This window comes from Chanos chanos, chromosome 10, assembly GCF_902362185.1.
Source record: "Chanos chanos chromosome 10, fChaCha1.1, whole genome shotgun sequence".
Classification (NCBI taxonomy): domain Eukaryota; kingdom Metazoa; phylum Chordata; class Actinopteri; order Gonorynchiformes; family Chanidae; genus Chanos; species Chanos chanos.
Genome location: NC_044504.1, coordinates 12,156,835 through 12,173,340, shown reverse-complemented (window position 1 = coordinate 12,173,340; position 16,506 = coordinate 12,156,835). Strand labels below are relative to the sequence as shown.

Genomic DNA, 16,506 nt, shown 5'->3' with positions numbered 1-16,506 from the left:
TGTATACAGCTTTGTCCTTCTGTATCTGTGTGCCACAATTACATTATAAGGTACATGGCATCAAATTTGTTTGAAATATTCACATAACACACATACATTCATATACACACACAACACGGGAGAATTTTTTTAAATTTCCACCCCATGTTACCTCCAATTTGAAATGTCAAGTTACACATGATTTCTTTTAAACCCCCCCGCTCCACCCCACAACACACAGACAGATGTGCGCACGCACACACACACACCAGAGACCATCTCAGGTGAAGAGTCTACCGCACCCCTACCATATGCTAAGGCTCTGAGATCTGTGTACTACTGCAATTTTCATACTCATGTAAAGCAGTTTTCATACTTATAACTATGTAAAGCAATTTTCACACTTATAACTGTGTAAAGTAATCTTCATACTTATAACCGTGTAAAGCATGGCCACAGCGTTATATGCCTGAAGGAGAATGTTACCCCTGTAATGATATGTGCAGGACCTACCTGTTGGAGTAGTGCACAAATACACTGCCGTGAGAAAGACACTGGCCAACAAACCCGTCACAGAGAATACAGGTGTCACAGAGAATACAGGTGTCCTCTCTTAGACACAGCAGGTTTGGCACAGTCGAGTATTTTTAATAGAGTATAATATTTTTAGAGGATTTAAGAGTCAGCAGAAAATAGAATTTGATACAACCTAATGTTTTCTCAGAAACACTTTCTGCCCAGAAATATAGAAAGTGTTTATATTATTTATTTGTATATTTATAGTTTAACTATTCTGAAGTAAAATGTACTATGTCACAAAAGGTTTTTTTTATAGTACATGGATGTTCCTTGTTAGGATTGAGTGAATCATTTTGCTACAAATATATATATATATATATATATATATATATATATATATATATATATATATATATATATATATAATAACAACACAATAACGATTATAGTAACACAGCAAATGTGTTTTAGCAGTATACCATGTAAAAAAAATTTGCGTTTAACTTGAGCTTCCAGTTGAAGACAGGAAAAAGAATTATGTGAGGTTAAGACCATTTCTCTGTTAACGCTATGTTATGTTTAAGAATCATTTACTGAATATCCAAATATTTTTTCAGTCTAACAACTCTAGTGTTTCAAAATCTAGTGTTTCTCTCAAGTTGGACAGTACTGAAGGTTCTAGCACTGACTGAAGATCATTTTTCTCTCAGCAGTTCCTGACAAAAAAAAGTCAAATGTTTGCATAGAACATAACTGGATAATCTTTCAAACTGTCATTTTGGTAAGCTCTTCCCATAAAATGACAACAACAGAATCTGTCTTCTATTATATTTTCTAGCACTGGTAACTTAAGTAACCAGTAGAAAACGTCTGACGGACTGGCATGCGACATAGAAACAGCCAATTAAATATCCAGACAATGGCCAGATTAATTCTTCCATAGATCATTTTACATGAGCAGGAAAGGTCACTGGGCTTCCTCCAGATTATGCTGGGTTGCCAGGAAGCCTGGCAGTGACCTTTAAGTGAAGTTTAATTTTCACCAGCTCCACAATTACTAAGAGACTATCAGGGTCATACTGAACATAGAGTAGAGGGAAACAGGCTATGTCATATCCATGAACTTGTTTTCAGCATCAATTCATCATTTTATTCATCTACTCGTTTATATGTTCAGCTCAGTTTTCTTTGAGTGGCAGTGATTAAAATAGGCAAAGCAACTCCTGATGAATAGCAGGCTTGACTTAGTAAGCCTAGGAAAACTTACTGGCTCTGGAGAAAAAGGCTAGGAATCTTACTCAGAGAGTTCACATGGGGTAGGAGCAGGACAGTCTCTTGGTCTGTCTACAGGAGTCTAGAGAAATTATAAAATAAAAAAGGAGAGTGACAGGCACAAACCAGTAAAAAGTTTAGAAGTAAACAGACATCCCAGTGCAGATATCCCAGTTCGTTGTACTCTGTGCAATGACAATAAAGGTTTAAAGGAATCTTATCTTAAAAAAAGACAGGGCAAATGATAGACAGATGAATGTAAAGCTTGCACAGGGGTGTGAGCAGACAAAAAAGGAGAAAGGAGAGCCAATAAAAGCACTACATTAGAAAAGAAATGAGATGGAGCAGAGCTGTGACATTACTGTTAGAAAGAATGAAACAGAGGTTGATGAAGAGCGAAGAGGGTGGAGTGAAATGTCTGCATCTTACGAATTTTTAAGTAGCATCGTACTTAACGTTCAGCTGTGATTCAGTTACAGTTATATAATATATCACGTTTCATTGATTTACTCCACAGCTTGTATTCCCCCTTTATTCCTGCCACGCAGTGTCAATGCACTGTGTTATGTGTAATCTATATACTCAGGGAGTGGAGTGCAACCCTCTGACTCTGGGAGCTGCATGTCATATAAAAATACTTATGACAATTTAAAAGATAACGAGCAAATCTGAGTAACTAAAAACACATTTGCAGAAAGGTGTGTGTGTGTGTGTGTGTGTGTGTGTGTGTGTGTGTGTGTTTGTGTATGTGAGGAGACAGAGGGAAAGAAAGAGAGAGAGAGGAAGAACTTATCCTTTTCTTTCCCTTCTGCATTTTTCTTGCGGACCGTGTCAGAAGTTTGAGTCACCGGGTTAGGGTTACTGAGGACACAGGACGCTTGGCTGTTTTTGTGTGCATTCACATCGCCAGATGAGCCAGGTTAAGATGAAATATCCCTTAGGAGTGTGTTTCAGCCCTATCACTGTATGTGTGTACGGATAACTTTTGGCTCAAAGGGTGTTTACATAACCAAAGATGTAGTACATGAAAAATTTGGCAAAAATACCCTCACTCTCCCTCTCACACACAAACAAGCTCTACTCTGTACGAGAAATACGTTCACGTTATGACAGCTACACTGTGAAAGCCCTCTCTGGCTGTCTAGATGTGAATGGTGTAAGTAAGAGAACTGAACATCTGGAGCGAGTTAGTCTCATACGTGTGCAGACACAACAAACACAGATCTACAACTTATACACGCACAAACACACACATCACTCCAATGCATGGACATGCACATACACAAACAGATGATCGCTTTCACACTCTCATGTTAAGTTAACAAACAAGGATTTAAAAGGGGGGAAAAAACAAAAACAAATAAACAACACTGTTTTTTCTTGCTCACCAAACTTTTCAGTGACAACTCATGCACTGTGGATTGGGACCTTTGTCACCTGAGAAGAAACCACTCCTGTGAAGACAGAACTGCTTGACCTCATGATGATGACATTCACTCAGAGTGACTCTGTGTCCGTTGTCCTTTCCCTTGCCCATCAAGGAGATAACACCAGGAAAATATCCCCACTCACCATAACAGTGCCATTAACCATTAGCCAACAACCAACCCTCTCTTACAGTTAGTGAGATCTCTCTCTCTCTCTCTTGCCCTGGCAGCCAAAATGTTTGTATAACTGGATGAAGGCAAAGAACTGCTGTTAATGTGTGTGCGTGGAAAAACACACAGACAGAATAGTTTTGGTGTACCAGACATAAAGGAGCATGCTAAGAATTTATACCTGGCTGAGGGTTTTGGTTAACATCTTGCTCAGTTACCACATATAACACAGACTTTATTAGTTTTGCTCTCCTTGTTCTCTTAGCCAGCTACATTTCTTTAGCTCTGTGTGTTTTATCAGACATGCTGGAGGTAGAAAATAAAAGTCATTGAATTCTCCATTCTCCACTGCCAGGTTATAATAAGATTACACCCTGCAGAGAAAAAGAGGGAGAGGGGGTTGCGTGTGTGAAATGGTGAAATGGGACATGCTTTCTGAAGTGTACTTTCTTTGAACTTAGTTAAGATATAAAATAAGTTAATAAGATAATAATATAATAAGATATTCTTAGTATTCTGTGGAACAAACAAATATGAACTGTAGTAGATATTTCACTTCAGTGTTTAACAAGATTGATTGAGGAAGTTTCTTGTTATTAATGCTGTTATCCCTCCCCCTTACACACACACACACACACACACACACACAGACACACAAACAATAAGGTATCCTTATCTATCTCTGACTCTTCTCTCCCTGCAGTAGGGGGTTGCTAGGGCTAGAATCCTCAAGCTCTTCCTGTTAAAACCAAATGTGTCTGGCTGAGGAACATGTAACTGAATATTTCTGATTTCAATTACAGATCCGGCAGCAACTGTCTCCCCCTCTCTCACTGTCTTTCTCTCTGTCTCCTGTTTCTGTTATTGATGACTGGCTTCTCCAGGGTTGGACTGTGTTTGTGCAGGAGCAGAGAAGTCACACACGTTTTTCTCTGTGCTTATGAACTCCAAAACCCTTGTGAAAAACTTTTCCCTTTCTTCATTTTGCTCTCTCTCTCTCTCTCTCTCTCTCTCTCTTTCAGTATTTACGTGTCAGTCTAAAGTTAGTCATACTGAGGTGAGGAAATCTTTGATCTGATCTGTCATAGACTACTTTTGGAGAAATTAAACTGCTGGCATTTCTGCAGCCCCCACCTGGTGTGTATTTGTGTGTGTGTGTGTGAGAGAGAGAGAGAGAGAGAGAGAGAGAGAGAGAGAAGCGTGGTGCTTGAAAGCATATTTTGTATATGTGGGTGTGTTGTCTGAGTGTTCTTGATATACCCACACACCATGGCTGGTTTTCCATTTTACTTGGTGTTCATTTAGCTACACCACTGAATTTATTTAAACGGCCTTTAGTCAGCACAGAACAATGAAAGTCCTTTCCTCAGTCACCCTGTCCACACATCCACTTCCACAAGAAACACACACACACTCACACACACACGCGCGCGCACATACACGCACACATGCGCGTGTGCGCACGCACGCATGCACACGCACACACACACACACACACATTAGTGTTACATAATATTTTTCCTTTCTCTACCCCTGCAGTGTACTCTGGAGTAAAGCCTGTAGATGCTTAAGTAGACCAGGTTCCAGTTGGAACTCCGGTTGGAAAGTGCAAATACGAAATACCAACAAAACTATTAATGTGAGAACGTGCCTCTCTCTCGCTCTCTCTCCCTGAATACTTTTCATTTAAGAACTCCTCGTGGTCCGTGGGAAACGACGAAGAACTGACACCACAAGAGAATTTAGACGCGTTCGTCCAACACAGTTATTAGGTAAATAATGATGCAGTTATCTGGACGAACAGATGAAATATTGTTGAATGGCAACTGTATACGGAAGGCTCTAGGTGACGCTAAACCAAGTAACTGCCTTAATGTTCAAAATATAACCACAAACTTGCGACGACATAAGTGTCACAGTTCGTGTTTTTGTTAAGATATGCATGTAACTTTGTGTGGTGAGACCTTAAAGTTAACACTATGGTCACCTACACTGCCGACGGCGGAGCGCACTTTTAATTTTACCTAGGTAATAAGCAAGAGAACCAGGCGAATATTAAGTCGAAGGCAGCATGAGAACGGACTAACGGACGTACTTTCTGCGATATATTACTGCCACCCAGCGGCACAGTGGAAGCTTACCTTTGACCTCTCCGTGCGCATAATTCGAAGTTCTATTGGTAAACTGTCACAATAACTGAGGTGTCTGTAATAGCTTAAATGGTGTCAAATGGTGTTAAAGGCTGAAATTAATGGACACTCTCACAACTAATTTTCACCTCCCCACAATGCACTCAGTCCCGAGACATGTATGAGATACCATATGTCTCACCAAGTCTCTCCAAGATATCCCGGTGAAGATCGCAACGAAGTGATGCGATTACAGTAAGTATTGGCCCACACCGTAATATCTCTGAGGACTTCTGAGGCCAGGCTTTGAGGTTTTTGTCTCAAACGGCAACAACACATGCGTGCATACGCCACAAGTGAGGTACAGCTGCACGTCTCACCAGGCTGAATAAATTAATATATTTTATGCTGTGTAGGTAACAGAAGGGAGGAGCGGAGGGGGCGAGAGATGGTGGACACTTAGTTACGCACCCCGTCTGTCTATAACGTGACAGCTTCTTTGAAACAATCACACAACGTAGGTCTGTTCAAAAGTGTTTCTATGACACGTGAGTCACCTCTGAGCTACCATGGATCTAAATGAAAAGTCATATGCGGACAGCTGTACGGTACTAGTTATTTTCGTCCCTAACAACTTTTACAGCTTATGTGTAACTAGAGTCATTTCAAGCATTTTCAGACTAAAAACAATAAAACGCTCTCACTGACGCCAAACCAACACGTATCTATCCCCGCCCTTTACGAAATAAGCGTTCTTTCTTAACACAACTTCTCACCAAGTACAAGTGCGAGAGAGAAGGCGACGATATACACTGCGCATGTGCAATACCAAATTGTCTCGTCCTGCTCTTCAAACTCTGGTGTTGTGAAGAGCATGCAACACCAGCGCAGACCGCGTGAGTTTTGAGTGTGTTTAGTTATTTTTCCTATGCCTTCGACGCATTTTTGCCAAATCCGTAGCCTAGTTTAATGCCAGTAAACCGACCAGTTTTGGATTTGCACAACCTTAAGGGTCACTTTTAATTGCATTGTCCCTTCAATCGCATCACTGCGGATGTCGGTGAAGACACATTCTTTGTGAGGTAAGAGCGCAAGTCTTGCTTAATTTGCATTTTACTGAATCTGCGCTATCTTATTTGGACTTAATTTTCGAATCTATCTTTAATGTACATTCGGCTGATTAGGTCTCATTAGCAGTGCATTTTGGAAATCCATTAGAGCGATTCGTGCACTCTTTCTTCATTATTTATTTATTGGAGTCACCATGTGTTTGTTTGCACTTTAAAACACCTGTTTTCTTGTTTACCCAAAATGCATTTTCTGTCAAATTATTTCTCCCCATAATTAATGAGTTGCCATTCATAATATTCTTGGAATAAAATCTAATATTGGCATTTACTGAGAATCTTTCCACCTCGCTTCTTTTCTGCCTGGCGCTTTGATGCCCTAGCAGGTGGAAAATACTTGCAATATCTCTCTTCCGCAGTAACTAAGAGGCTATGGGAGTGGGGCGTAGGGGCGATAGCGTTAAAACGAATTGTGTGGTCTGTAACTGCGAAAGAAGTGTGGTACGCATTTGTTCAACCACATAACGACATGTGGTCTCGTCGAATAACCTTCATGGTGATCGCTTTAAACGGCGCCCCTCCAAATGTGGGTCGCCCGGCATTTGTACATACTTCTAAGCTCGCAGATCAAATGGAATTACGCTTGCTTACAGGTCCACGGGAAAATCTGCTGACATCCGCGCTCTGAGGCTTTGTGTTTCTCTGACACACGAGGGCCTCGTCGGCCTCTGTCGCCGTTTTAAGGGTTTGTTTAAACGCAGCCTCTGTTCTTCCGTACACACACACACACACACACACACACACACACAGACACACATACGTACACATACACGCATGCACGCACTAAATGCGTGGATGTTTCTTCCACTCAGGTCGTTGATCTGGGCACTGATTATTAGACAAATAATTTGACAGCATCCTACTAAGTTCCGGGGTGGTTCAGTTTCCCCCCGGTGAACTGTATGCCTCCTAAATGTAGACTAGTCTCTGAAGTTGGTCTAAAAACGTTCGGCTGATATAATCAGCGTGTTATTGTGTTCGCGGCTGCCGTGCAACAGGTGCACGGTAATCCAATGATTGTGCTCTGTGGAAACGGATAGACCTACTAAATAATGCACCCGCGTACGCAAAAGAGGGAGGACCTGCATGGTTATTATGTAATAGTGATATAGGATTGCTAAGTATGAATTCTGCTTACTTGACAGAGACCGAGTGCAGCTGGTCGGTAGGTTTTTTGTACTTTCTCACCGCTAGTTCACCAGTATGTCTGTAATAAAGTCGTAAGTAACAGACACAGACAAAGTGATCGAATTACATTATTTTAAAAACCTGAATGAGGTATTGCATGCGGGAGAATAAAACTTGAGAACCTTGTATGTGTTTGTATTTGGGCGTGTGTGTGTGTGAGTGAGAGAGAGGGGGGGGGGGGAGAGAGAATCTAATTTACGCAGATTTTTTATCTCTTAATTAACTTAAACTGCTGTTTAAGGTCTTGATGCACAGAGCATGCTAAAGCAAGCAAGCTGAATGTAAATCTTACAGTGTAAATTCTCTGTGGTTTTAAATTATTGTCATGACCTCCAGTGCACAACAGCATCATACATTTTGCATTATAGATCTCTCTGCAAAAATATGTATATGAAAGTAGTTATAAGCATTAATGTCTGATGTGATTAGCTGTTAACAACAACTTTATGGCAGTAACAACTTCCTTTTCATGTCTCACCTGTGATGAACATAGACATGTAGATAAAATTAATTGATTAAGCGTGCATTAGGACTAACTGTGTAACTCATTAATAAACCATTTTAACAGCCTGCATGAGTTGTCTGTGACAACTATATGAGACATTCACATAACATTGTTGTTTTAAGCATTATAATGCCTTAGCCTAAATGAAAGTCACTTTCAGCATCAAAATCATGTGATAATACGGCAATATTAATTGTAGCCTACCTCATAACCATGACTTTAAAATAAGGTCTGAATGAATTGGGAATAAATTTAATGCATCACAAAAGTTGTCTGTAACTCAGTGTTGTTTGTTTACAAGAATGGTGTAGTTTGCTGTGTATGAGCTACCTGTAAATGTTCTCAACAGCAGTCTTAGCAGCACAGCTACTGATTCCATCAACGTGCATGTCTCCAGAGGAGTGTACATATGTGCGCAAAGGGGGGCACTGATAAAATGTTTGCCCCCTCAGTTTTAACTGTAGACTCATCATAATGTACACGTTTGCCCCCTTGCAAATCTCAAATGCCCCCTCAATCATTGCACCCTGCAGCCGGCCCTGTTCTAGACTATAAACTTTATTAGTCATTTTGACACTTTATTGTGTATTTAATACAATAGATTGGGCCTGCACGATATGAGGAAAATCTGCGATGTGCCATAACATTGTTCAGTATTGCGATGACGATATGACTGGTGATAAATAATCAAATATTGATGTGTGCATATTAGCTATACAGTTCCTATGTCTTTCTGCCTTAGTAGGTACACTGCTAACATAGAACCCAAACACTGAATAGCCTATGCCCACTCAATAAAGAAATGAAAGAAATGATTTGGTACGACAGAGTATTAGGGCCACATTGAGGGGAAAAAATTCTGAAAAAAAGTCATAATTTTAGGCTTCGTGTTTATTTAGAGGGGAAATATCAGAAGAGCAGCTTTTCACCTGTGTTAAAATGAGGAACCTGGAGCATCTCGTGAAGTTATACCTCAGTATAGGTTTCACAAATAACGAAATACTTAATCTTTTGGCACATCAGCACCACATTATCATAAGTATCAGGACTCGAAAAAGATTGTGCAAGAAACTGTGATTGTGCAATAGTGCAAGAGACAAACAGCAGTTGCCAGAAGCAGGTTCAATCTGCCATTGATTGTCCTCTTTCCTGCTTTGTTGATTGCTGGTAATATAATTTCCTAAAACTTGTGTTATTTTTTCTCAAAACATTACGATTTCGTCCTATTAATATGAATTTTTCTCGTAAAATTACATTTTTTCTTGAAATATTATGACTTTATTCTCATTAAATTACGACCTTATCCTCGAAATCTCAGCTTTTTTCCCTTTATGCCGGGTTCAGACTACACGATTTCAGCCCGATTTTGACACCATATTGTCGTCCCGGACAAACCTCCGCCGTCGGCCGAATATGAACGTCGGGAATGACGAACAGGCGTCTTTACCCCTTGACATAATCTAAGAACAGCCTAGTCTGACATCTCCTACAACATGTTCCTTGACTTTGACCAATAGGACGAATGATAGTTGTCCTCCTCAACGACTTATGAACTTTCGCAAGGTCTTGAAAGGCAGCATACGTTGATTTGTCAGGGTCATACTTGTAGCGTTGCCAATCTCCCAGCCAAGACACAGCAAGAATCTGTGGCACTATGATTGCCTAATCTGACATAGTGGCCATTGTGAAACACAAAAATATTGTGTAGTCCGATCCTGGTATTAATGTGACCCTACTACTCCGTCTTGATTTCGAACAAACTTTTATTTAACAAATTGTTTGGCATGTTTTAGGCCTACACAGTACCTGTGTTTGTAACATGTCGTCTCTGCTGAAAGCATAATAATTCCAAATACCGGAAGTGCTTTTCTTTTTAACCACAAGGTAGTCGTCAACCACATTTTCCTTGCTCATCTCTCATGACATGAGAGAAACCCCAGAAAAATGTTGTTTTGCATTGAATCACCTCTTCATGGTGATGCCCCTGGTATGTGCATGGAAAAGCCTTCAACTAAAAAAGTAACCCTCAAATTTTTTGGGTTTCTTTTCTCAGTGTAATCAACTCAAAGGTAGAAGAATGGACACGGTGACTCACTTTATGAATGACTCACTCGAGTTTTACAAATGGAGCCTTACCATAGCAGGTAAGAAAACCAGTGTTCTTTCTTTCTGTCTCTCTCTCTCTCTCGCTCTCTCTCTCTCTCTCTCTCTCTCTCACTCACACTCTTGCTCACTACACACTGAACTCAGATGGGTTCATCATACACATCAAATATGATAATCCAAAACTGGATAGAATACCACTATGTAATACATCACTAATTCTGTCTGATAATCTGATAGCACTGTGTCTTACTGGCATGACCACATGATGTGTAATGTTGCAGACCCTTTTGTTTGCATTTGTGTTTGCGACAGACAAACGTGTGGAGCATTGGCCAATGATGTCATCTCCCCTCCCCACACTGGGGTTCAGTTGTCTCTACCTGCTCTTCCTTTGGGTTGGCCCTCGTTACATGCAGAGCAGAGAACCCTTTCCACTGAGGACCACTCTCATAATCTACAACTTCAGCATGGTTCTTCTTAACTTTTACATCTGCAAAGAGGTCAGGGCCCTTCTCTTTCATGTCCTGCACTCCTTCATCCCCTTCAGAATTTCTTCATCTTTCATTTATTTCATATATATATATTGAGACCCTTATTTGTGTCCCACTGTCTGAGCTGAGAGTCATCGGAAGACTGAAGTCATTTTATGTTCTGCTGTTTATGCTGTTAGGGACTAATCTGGAGTAAAGACAACCGATCTCTGACTTTATTAACTCTATTTTAATGCCTCTCCTCTTCATCAACAGCCCTTGCTTTTGTGTTCATGAACAGCAGAGTATGAGCTTATTGATATATATACTATGTATTTTGTTTACCATGTACATTCATGTTGAGCAGTTCTGTCTTATTTGCATGTATTTTTGCTTTGTTCCCTGTAGTTAATAATTGCATCAAGAGCAGCAGGCTACAGCTACCTCTGCCAGCCCGTGAATTACTCAAATGATGTTAACGAAGTCAGGGTAAGCAAAGTAACATATACATGCACGCATGCACATATACATACACACACACCACCCACACATATGCACACACAACAAAAGGTGGGTGAGGACAAAGTGCTTCTTTTAAAATGAAAATTGATGACCTTTCAGTTGGATATGAAAAAAGTCTATGTTCGATATGTTCATCTATGTAATATCCGAGACAGATTTTGAGTAATTGCTGTTTGACTGCATTTACTCCTGAGACCTTGACGCTTGACACCTACTTATGACTTTCTGTTCATGTTTCATTATTTGGTCCTGACTGTTTCCATCCACCGTCTAAAGTGATGCCTGTCCAATAACTGTATTTGCATTAGTCATGCTTTCAAAGCCGCAGACATGTAGATATTGTAGCTGTAAACGTGGCAGACAAAAGGCCTGCTCCAGCCACACTAATTACTCCAGACGTCTCCCATGATTATAAGCAAGAACGAGATTAGTGGTCAAGTCCTTGCCCCACCCTGGGGGTCTTTAGGGGTCACGGAAGAGCCCACTGGATTACTCCTGTCCTGCCGTGTCCTCTTAACGCTGCAGTTTTCAACCGAATGTGTCAACGAAAAAAGGACGGTGACTCGATGTGACCGACACAGCTGGAAAAACTGCAGTTAATTTATTAATGATTTTCCATTTGCATGCAGGAATGACCCTGGTATCATTTCTGATATTAGTTTCTCACTTCTGGAACACACAGAGCAGTATTACAGTAGGAAGAATACACGTGACTGTAATGAGAGAACCAAGAAAAAACAATGCACTGTAGAGTGAGCCATTACTCAAGATTAATATTTACAGGACTGAAACACCCTCATAGTAATCAAATATTAAAATCAACATTGTAGCAATCACTAATTTTTGGATGAATCTGCTAGATAATGAGAGTCAGACTATAAAGTGGTTAGTAGGGTTAATAACGGAGTAATGTGCCTGATTTTTTAGGAGTATGAAATGTTATTTTAGAAACCCAGGTGCGTTTAACCCTTGTGTGTGTGTATGTAAAGAAAGATGCTTGATCCAACAACATTTTTCTTTGTATGCTAATGTGTTATTTATGTATTTTTATACTTATTTATTCAATATCTGACATTCAAATTATTATTACATTAAAACCCCATGAATGTTCATATAACTTATATTAATGACCACTATAATGAACCTTGGCACACTGGTGTAATTAAAATTTACATGGAAAATTTATGAAGAATAAAAGTCATAATTACATACTGCAGTATCTAAATAATTTGCTGATTAAGTAAATACAGTACATATTTCATATGACAGTCACTTTCTGTAGGAATTTAATAATTTGTCCAAAACAGGACTGGACTTGTTTGAAGGACCTCATAGTCCTGTTGGTACTTGACTTGTACTCAGGTGTGTAGGTACTGCATTGTAACAGAGGTCTTTATGTACTAGATTTGTATTTAGATGTGTAGGCACTGGACTTGCATGTCTTCTCCATGGATAACAGCCTTGGGCTGCTGCTTTGGTACTGCCTCGCAATCTTTTTGGCAGGGCTTCTCGTCCTGGTAATGTGAGGACAGAGCAACTGGCAGTTCAGTGTGAAGGAGGCGTGGCTTTTAGTCACACCACCTCTTCAGCCTCAGCTCACCTGTCACCTTGGCAACCACAGGCATCTTTTACAGGCCTGAGGAGTGAGCAGGGCTTCATGACGCATGTGAGAATCTCAAAACTGTGCGTCCTTTCTCTTTAGGTTCCTTCTAAAAAGCTTTACACATAACTTCGCCTGTCTGAACAGTTGAGGATTGACAATATAAAGTACTTCTTTGTACAACATAGATTTTGATTGTGGAGAGCAGCAAGCACAAATTACTAACTGCTATGGGGGAAGGGTGTTGTGATTTAATGACACAAACATTGCACTCCACTACGGACATACAGATCCATGATAATCTACTTACATCTCACTGACTGGTTGGTTGGTTAATTGGTTGATTGGTTGTTTGTGGAAACGTGGTGCAAACTGCATCAAGCCAAAGTTTGTGATAGAATAGCAATACCTGTTATCTCTGCCTGTTTTGGCAAGTTGAGAGGAATGACTTTACATGGATGTGACCATAGGACAGGTTATGGAATGTTAGCTGTAACTGCCTGTTCAAATTTAATACTTTCTGTAGATTCACTGGAGAATGGCAAGAAAACAGCACTGAAAACAATACAACAATTCAGTTTTGTTCTCCAGTGCTCTACTCAGTAACACAAAGCTTAGAGATGATATGACTCATTATGTGGGTCCTTATGGTGGTCATGATAATGTTTGAGCCGTATCTTTCATTTTGGTGGCGCTAATAAAAATATCAATGCTGTGCATGGCCAGAACCAGTGATGTGGCTTTTGTGAGTGCTTTATAGGTGACATTACCTAATGTAAAGACAATGTTGTATCACAGAGATGTGTACAGACTGTTTTAACAAAGAGATGTCTCGCTTTGGTCACAGATAGCGTCAGCTCTGTGGTGGTACTATATCTCAAAAGGAGTGGAGTTTCTGGACACCGTTTTCTTTATTCTGCGCAAGAAATTTAACCAGGTCAGCTTCCTGCATGTCTACCACCACTGCACCATGTTTATTCTGTGGTGGATTGGCATCAAATGGGTCCCTGGAGGACAATGTGAGTATAGGAGACGCACACACACATACACACAAATGTACACGATAGACTGATAGAATAAGAAATTAGGCTGGACTTAAAAAAAAAAAACATTTCATGACATAAAACTGACACAGCACGGAGCCACCGTGAGCCACTGTTTAACGTGGTTGGTAATCAGGGGGAGGGGAGAAATCTGGGGACATGGGTTAACTGTGTGTGTGTGGGGGGGGGGGGGGGATCTGGGGACATGGGTTAGCTGTGGGGGGAGAGATCTAGGGACATGGGTTAACTGTGGGGGGAGAGATCTAGGGACAGGGGTTAACTGTGTGTGGGGGGGGGGGAGATCTAGGGACATGGGTTATCTGTGGGGGGAGAGATCTGTGGGGGGAGAGATCTGGGGAGTGGGGGGGGGATCTGGGGACATGGGTTAGCTGTGGGGGGAGAGATCTGGGGACAGGGGTTAACTGTGGGGGGAGAGATCTAGGGACAGGGGTTAACTGTGGGGGGAGAGATCTGGGGACAGGGGTTAACTGTGGGGGGGGGTACTGGGGACAGGGGTTAACTGTGGGGGGGGGGGGGTACTGGGGACAGGGGTTAACTGTGGGGGGAGAGATCTAGGGACAGGGGTTAACTGTGGGGGGGGGGGGGGTACTGGGGACAGGGGTTAACTGTGGGGGGAGAGATCTACGGACAGGGGTTAACTGTGGGGGGATCTGACAGATGGTCAGAAGACTTTTGGAGGGAGTGGGAACAGGGTCAATGAGTTGAAAAGACCAGATGGTTTAGGTTGAGGTGCAGGATGGGCTTGGCTAAGGGAGACTTGGCTTTATTAGTTTGGAGGGACTTATTAGATGCCTGTGTGCTGAACTATATGTGTAGATAGATAGATAGATAGATAGATAGATAGATAGATAGATAGATAGATAGATAGTAAGGTACATTCTTTCATGCATTGTTGAGCAAGTGTTGTACGGTGCCATTTAAAGCACTACAGCCTAGTGGTGTTTTATAAGGCTATTACAGTCAGTGCTGTCAGAGTGGTCTTTGACAGGGATGTGTTTCACCCAGCCCAACTGAATATGCCATCCTAACTTTCACAGCCTTCTTTGGAGCAAGCATAAACTCTGGCATCCATGTTCTGATGTACCTGTACTATGGTCTGGCTGCATTTGGACCCAAGATCCAGAAATACCTCTGGTGGAAGAAATATTTGACCATTATTCAGATGGTATGTATGATGGTGTTACATAAAGCTGTATCCTGCGCACACACACACCTGAGTGTATTCTCCTGATACTTAAACTTATCTTGCCTATCCACAGATCCAGTTTCATGTGACGATTGGCCATGCTGCTCACTCCCTCTACATGGACTGCCCATTCCCTGCTTGGATGCAGTGGGCTCTCATTGGCTATGCTGTAACATTCATCATCCTATTTGCTAACTTTTACTACCAAACCTATCGCCGTATGCCGGGCCAGAAAGCCAGCAAGGCCAATGGTGTTGCCAATGGTGTCTCCAGGGAAACCAACGGCTCCACCAAATCTGAGGCAGCAACACAGGAGAACGGAACGAAACCAAAGAAGGGAAGAGCAAAGAGAGATTGAGCAGTGAAGGAGTTAGAGCTGGAGAAGAAATAAAAAAACACTCATAGCCTCATCACCATGGGAACCTTGGGGTTCAGGAAAAAGGGGGAGTGGGCTTACATAGGCCACGCCCTCTCCACAGGTTATTTATGACTGGCCAGGTCTCAGTCAGCTCACTTGTTTTCATATGAGGTTCTGTATATGGACTTTGCCCATTCAGATGTGTCAGTGAGATAGTGTATAGTTCTAGACAGTTCTCCAAGACATGGCCTCATTTTTTTAGTGACCAACTCAAGAAGGACGTGGAGAGTAGTGATTGTAGGGGGGCAGGGCCAGGGACACAAAATTCCATTCTTTCACATTCTGCCACCGATTTCAAGTTTTCACAGTTTTTATTCCTTTCAATACTTGATATTTAACAGTTTGGTTTTGGTCGAGGTCTTGACAGTAAGAAGACCACAGCACAAGCGTTTGGACTGCTTTTGATTCTAAACTCTGCCCTAAATCTGCTGTTTGCTATGGCACTGCCATGCTTTAATCTTAAAAAAAAAAAACAACAACAAAAAAAACCCAGATCTGACCTCTGTTCTTTCTTACTCCTGCTGTATCGTTTTCTAAACTGTAATGTGAAATATAGCAGTTCAGTCCACTCTGTAGGCTGTTATCACATGTTGTTGCTGCTGTTATGTTTGGGTGCAAAAAACAGTAAATATCAGAATTATACCTTATAATAACTGACCAAATATCGTTTTTAAAAATGATTAACATACTCGGCTGGGTACATAGCTGCTATCCACTGTCATGTCGTATGAACTTGTCTCTGCTGTGTCTAATAATGAGAAAAAGTAAAAGTGTAACTACTGTGTTATTGTACTATTACGCAGTACTTACATTGTAATTGTAA

The 16,506-nt window shown here is 41.1% G+C and overlaps 1 protein-coding gene across 1 annotated transcript; it reads left to right on the top strand.

Annotated features, from left to right (window-relative positions):
• Positions 1–10,394: 10,394 nt before the first annotated feature.
• LOC115822238 (elongation of very long chain fatty acids protein 4-like) lies at positions 10,395–15,623 on the top strand. The gene is made up of 6 exons (XM_030785973.1): positions 10,395–10,461; positions 10,736–10,923; positions 11,302–11,382; positions 13,863–14,034; positions 15,117–15,244; positions 15,339–15,623. Exons 1-6 carry the CDS (start codon positions 10,395–10,397, stop codon positions 15,621–15,623), a joined length of 921 nt encoding a protein of 306 aa, XP_030641833.1.
• The last annotated feature ends 883 nt before the right edge of the window (positions 15,624–16,506 follow it).

Excerpts from the sequence above, each read along its gene's own strand:
- LOC115822238 (XM_030785973.1), top strand. The coding sequence starts at position 10,395 with ATGGACACGGTGACTCACTTTATGAATGACTCACTCGAGTTTTACAAA. Across the intron at positions 10,924-11,301 it reads ACTTTTACATCTGCAAAGAG|TTAATAATTGCATCAAGAGC; the intron begins GTCAGGGCCCTT and ends TGTTCCCTGTAG. Across the intron at positions 11,383-13,862 it reads ATGATGTTAACGAAGTCAGG|ATAGCGTCAGCTCTGTGGTG; the intron begins GTAAGCAAAGTA and ends CTTTGGTCACAG.